At 42.3% G+C, this 6,000-nt stretch overlaps 1 protein-coding gene across 1 annotated transcript in view; it reads right to left on the reverse strand.

Moving 5' to 3' along the window:
• LOC146511527 (collectin-12-like) overlaps positions 1-5,485 on the reverse strand; it is a 44,937-nt gene extending 39,452 nt beyond the window's left edge. Inside the window, exons 1-2 of the mRNA XM_085172308.1 lie at positions 4,416-5,485; positions 3,352-3,402 (exon numbers count right to left, since the gene is read on the reverse strand). Of these exons, the coding sequence (XP_085028434.1) occupies positions 3,352-3,402; positions 4,416-4,422 (58 nt within the window). The 5' untranslated portion in view covers positions 4,423-5,485. The remainder of the gene's footprint in view (positions 1-3,351; positions 3,403-4,415) is intronic.
• Positions 5,486-6,000: the final 515 nt, after the last annotated feature.

The following is a 6,000-nucleotide window of genomic DNA, read 5'->3' on the forward strand; positions in this document are numbered from 1 at the left end:
CACTTTATCACAAAACCGAGGTGAACACATCAAATCCTGGAATTTCAGGAATTGGACGAGCGCTTCATAAACAACCATCTGGAAAGATGAAGCCAAAAATTAAGCCATGTGGAATTTTACTGGTTATCTTTTCTATTGCTTCCTTGATAGAGAGAGAAAAGCAAATCACACAAGTAAGTGGTCCCCTTGGTCCTTTATCCCACAGTTGTGCAGCGGACTGCATTCAAAAGCATTTTTTACAATTAACTCAAAGCACGGACAATTTATTTTAAGACTAATTTCTTCAACCAGCACGGGCGTGAAACATCTTGTTCTAATCATGACGCACTGTTTGATTTCTTATGCAACAAGAAATATCGCTTCTACCCAGAAATATGGAGCCACCAGCCACCTCTCATGCGTTCATTCACAAATGCTAACGCACTGATGAGAGCTACCATGCCAGGCTCTGGCCCAACTGTGGGTCTCGACATATGGAAAGCATGATCTACCTGCTGACAGCTGCTCATTCTTCACATCTCTATGTTTCACGTCTCCCTAAGATGATTTTCTTTGCGTTCAGGAATTTTCTGGGAGCCCGTCGCTCTCTGCAAAAACTTCTGGAGCACTTTGGGAATTGGCCAGTAGCAATGCAAAGTATGTGAAATGTGTATATGAAAGGGGATGCCAAAGCCCACTCGTATTAAAGGTGCCGTTTCTTGTTCACAGTGACTTTGAAAAACCAGCGGGTTTGAGTGTTCTTTCTTTCCCGTGTTAACTCGCCCCCTGTTATTTTTTTTAAGCTCAGTGGTGACTTTATAAACTGGGCAGATATTCACACAACGTTCACAGCTTTGACATGTCACGACAGTTTAAACACTATCAGTCTCCCGGGAGACCGCAGTGAATTAAAGCAAAACATGCAGGGAGGAAATAACTGTTTGTTCCCTTCTGTGAACTGACATTATAGCACTAATAGTGGTAGAATGAGGGCTCGGGAGGGTTTGCATGAATGCGGCTCTATTGGACAACAAAGGCTCTGGAGGGGTGAAGCAGACCCCCGGAGCCGGCCCCTCAGAACAGCTGCCGTGTCCCAGCAGGACCAATTTCACTCAGTTAGAAGTTCAGCGGCTTCCTTGTCCTACTCATCCACATGTCAAAAGTTCATTTGAATGAAGTTAAAAGTGAGCTGGATTTGACTTCCCCACCCCACCCTGCCCACGGCTCTCTAATGTAATATATGAGCGGGGACTTGCACACGCTCACAGAGAAAGACAAACAGGATGCTTCTACTCGGGTGACTGGGATGAAAGGAACCGTGTGCTTGGACACAGCTTGAATTCGTCTCCGCTGGTCCTGAGTTAGACAGCGTAGACCGCTGCCTCCTTGTCACTCTCACCGACTTTGGCCAAACTGTGTGTGAATGAGTCATACTCCAGTAAAACCCTGAATACAGCGACTCTGAGACTCCTGATCGCAATTCGATGAGCAGTTATGGGGCATGTGCTCATGCCTGCAGTGAGAAAAATAATGATAATGCTCTTTAGCGTGTGTGACAGAGGGTTGGTCCCTTGGTTTGGTTTTTAGGCATTATCCAAAAGCATGAATAGCATATATGCTGAAGCAGTGAACCCAAGAGCACATCAGCAGCAAGTACAGAAAAACAACTGAAAGCAGATCCTGTTTTTAAAAAAGTGCTTGTGATGGAGAGACTGTACATCATTAAACATATATTATGTATGGGCAAGAGGGGAAAAATGCATTACTGGAGCAGAGTGGATGGTATTAAAGCTGGCTTTGAGGGAAAACACTGAGCAGAGGTGTTGTTTAAAACACTCAATTTGCCCAAATTACTAAAAATTAGGATGCATTAGTCATGGGAACTATTTGTTTGGCAGAAAAGTCAGAGAGTCACAAGGATACTTTCCCCGAAGCTACTGCTGACTTTCACAATCATTACAGAATGTAGTGCAGTGATAAGTGGAAATGGACTGCCTGTTGTTACAGAGAGCAAGCTTTAGAGGGCAAGAATAGTTTGCGTTAAACACTTAGTGTGCCGAGAAACTGAAATTTCAGCAATTTGTAACCAAATTTTATAAGACAGAGGGTGACAGTGATGGATTAACTTCAGTAGGATACCAGCTTTGATGTATTTAGACTGTAGACTGGTAAAAACCTTCTGGATAGTCAGCTGCTGTTCCTCTGTTTGCTTTTGGGTTACAACCGCATCGGTGGTCATAACAGCTGGAGGACATATCGTAGAAACAAGATCCTGCTGCAACAGCTCAACTAGATGTTCTGCTTTATCGTCTAGTTTTTCACTGTTTACTTTCATGTATTTTAATCTCTATTCAGCCTTTTTAGTTACTGTAAGATGTTTCAAGTCTAATCACTAATGACTTTTGCTTTAAAGTGGCTCTATTGTGCTTTTGCTTATTCGACCAAAGTTTTAAATAATGAGGTCAGACTGTATTGAAGTAATTCCTCTGAGCCTAAGATTCAGGCTTCAGACTGATCCAAATGATCCAAATCTCAGGCACACAGCTCTGACTGTGAGCATAGAAACCCCACCCACATGGTATTTAAACCATCTGTTTTTAAGGGACAGCCAATCAGCACAAAGTTGGATTAAAGGGAAAGAAGCTAAAAGAAGAAGCTTGCTTCAGACAGTGAATAAGTTGCAGGTATGCACCAGAGCCCAGCATGAAAATAAAAGAGTGTGTAAGTCATGTAAAGCTTCTCTTGCAGAGTGGAAATGAGGATAAAAGGGCCCTTCAAAGAATTCATAATGTACAGATCTGTAAAGAAAGCCTCTGTAAACTGGGCAAAAAAAAAACAAACATATGTTGCCTGTGCATGAACACACTTCTACACACATACAAAAATGCATGTACCACAACAGACGGACATGCATTGACTACAGTCTGAGTTTGAGTAGCCACATTTTTGAGGTTCTCGGCATGTTTGTGTGAGTCAACATGTTTAAGTGACTCGGTTTAAGTGGATAAAGGGGAGGTTTTGAAACTTCTTGATCTGGAGAGCTCTGTCGGCAGTCGTTGAGCCTGCGGCAAGCTGGACCTCACAGACTGTCAGCCACATTTATGTTCAGCCTAAAATCCTGCCATCAGAGGCAAAACCATTAGCGACGACTATCGGGACAGATGAGGTTCAGGCAGCCAGCTGTCTGTCCTGACATAGAGTGATTCAATTAGAGCAACATGCTTGTAAATATCCAGGTAATTGTAGGTATGCAGCAGCAGAAAGAGAGAAGGAGGTGGGCCCACACACTAAGGCCCTTTAATTCATGGCTTTTTATTCACACAAAAAAGGAGTTTTGTGATTAAAAAGAAGAAAAGGTCACGTCTCACTCACCGAACCTCTTGTATCCAAAAGACTGTACTTCCTCCTCGTCTGCAAAGTCGTCTGCGTGACATAATCAGAAACATATGACATAAATAGGTCACACAACTGGGGGTACACTGTATCTGAGACAGTTGGTAGGACTCCATAAATAACATAAAAGTGATAGAGACACTACCGGGCTGCTGCGCAGAGTCAAAAATGTATAAAGTTATCTTTAAATACAAAGATCGGTGCAGCCAATGAGGATTTATGCTAGAGATAATAGAGTATCATCTCCTCTGTGCATGTGTGAGTGTGAGTTTAGAGATAGGAGGTCCACAGAACTGTAAAAACCACAGGCTGCGGTTTCTCTGGGTTGTTGACAGTAAACCCTAATTACACTGCTACACTGCACTGAAGACTGGAGCGGAGCACAGAGAACATCACTGGTAATGGTTAACAGATGGGGCCAGGAGGAGGGTGACATGGGTAAGGGGGAGTGATGGGGGAGCCAGGGAGGGATGACTTTCACGAAGGGGGGGCGTTTAGACTAGATCAGGAGCCACTGTTGCAGAGTGGATCACACATTCCTGAGTGCTAATTCCCCTCCAGTTCACTCTACACAGGAAGATGCTGATGAATTAGAAAGCCTGCAGATTGTTGTCTTTAATCGGCTACTTGTTGGAGTTTAAGCACAAACACAGTATTCAGTGATGAAGCTCTGCAGGTGGTGCTCACTGGTCATCATCAGTCATACCCTTCTCTTTCTCATGCTTAAAATCAAGTGCATCTAAAGCCTCTCTTTTCTCTCGTTTGTTAGATCTGAGCTTTTTTTTTTTTTTTTTTAATTCTCACATTATCAGTTTAGCAGCCAAATTGCGCAAACATTATTTGGTGTTTTAATTCTTTCAATGGGATGAAACTGGTGGTGGAAAAAACTGCATTTTACAACTTCTGCTGCGCACTAGCGTAATGTCATCCAGATGTGCGCACTCGCAGAACACAAAGAAACGCTTACATGTTAAATCAATGCAATATTATTTGAATGAAAGTAAAGGTCTTGCACTTTTCTTTCTGCAGCAACAGTTACGTACCTTTCATGGCGTTTTATCACTCGTTGAGAACTGTAGAAGAGATGAGGACCGCTGTCACTTTATGCGCATCTCACCATCCAGTGCAGAAGTGTAAACTTGTTCCAACACACTATAATTAAAGGATTTTTTTTAAAGCTACAAGTCTGCATTGACTTTCATGACTCTCCGTTTAAATTCCCATCGTTTCTGCTTTCTTGCTCGCTGTGGCTCAGAAGAGTGTTTGCGGGAGAGCTCAGATGATCCCGGAGCGCTGAGCTAAAGGAGAGCTAAGCTGAGACTTAGACCAGTGTTAAGTTACACAAAGCAGCAAGTTGTGTTTCCGGTGGTCCTTTCAGAATAAATTGTAGTCGCCCCACCTCTTTTCCACCCCATAAACCACAGAAAATACAACCAATTTCAGGAAGATGAACTTTTTCAACATGCCTTTCACATAATTTGTTCCCATTTCTTCTTTCTATGAAAAAATATCAAACATATCTCAGTTTATCAAATATAACAATGCAAATCATCAAAAGATATTACTGAAAACCTGGCACCTCTTGTCAAGTGGTAGCCCTAAATTCTATCTACAGGATAGGATTTCGCATGGCACTCCTTCCAAACAAACTGCTGATGCAATAAAAGCATATCTGAATTAAAAACACACACAATAGAAAACTCTCTGCCATGCACTGGCTTTCCTACAGCTCGAACCTCAACATTATTGAAGCAGTGTCGGATCATCCTAGCAGGGAACAGAACAAAAGGAAGCCAACATTTTCCTGAAGCCTGCTTAAAGAAATTACAAGAAGCCCTGCCTAAGAGAGTTCAGGCTGTGTTTATAAAAAAATATATATATTATCACACTAAGTATTGACTTTTCACCTTTTTGCACAAGCTGTGTTTTTGCCTTATATACTGTATTTCCATGTGTGTATATATTTTTCAACAAGTGACTGCACATATTTTCCTAGTAAAATATAAAGATATGAAGGATGCCTCGGGTCTTTTGCACAGTTCTTGGTTTCAAGACATCAGAAAACAACTTCTGTGTCAAGCTCAAAATCTTTGCTTTGACACATTTAGGGGGGAAAACTAATCTATAGATGACATTTTCTGTCCTCTCTTTTAGACTTTCTAAGTGCTTTTGAGGTATCTAAATTTAATTTAGGCACGCTTTTATTGTGAAAGCTAAGATACTTCATTTCCGGCACTGGACTCAATTTCTGCATAACTTTCATACATAACTTGACAACCAAACTTGTTACTACATCTGTGCTGCACAGCCTTTCAAAGCAGTTACGGTCCCCGGCCCTCCTGCTGAGCCTCCTCCTGTGGGGACAGAGGAGGTGCGGACTGCTTTCAGCACTACAGACCGCGAGACGTCGCCCGACGCTGCAGTAATCCAGCCGGAGATGAGATTAGGTTACAGGGGGTTGATAGCAATCTCGTCCCCCGGGTAAAAATCTGGTACCCATTAGAGATAATTTCAAAGGTTGGAGAAGGTGGAGGGGAGCACATTTCTGCCCAGTTTCTGTTTTGCATATTTAGGCTCATATCTCATGTCCTTCAAGGATTTAAAAATCATTTTAATATCAGCCTCCCT

Source organism: Neolamprologus multifasciatus, chromosome 9, assembly GCF_963576455.1.
Source record: "Neolamprologus multifasciatus chromosome 9, fNeoMul1.2, whole genome shotgun sequence".
Classification (NCBI taxonomy): domain Eukaryota; kingdom Metazoa; phylum Chordata; class Actinopteri; order Cichliformes; family Cichlidae; genus Neolamprologus; species Neolamprologus multifasciatus.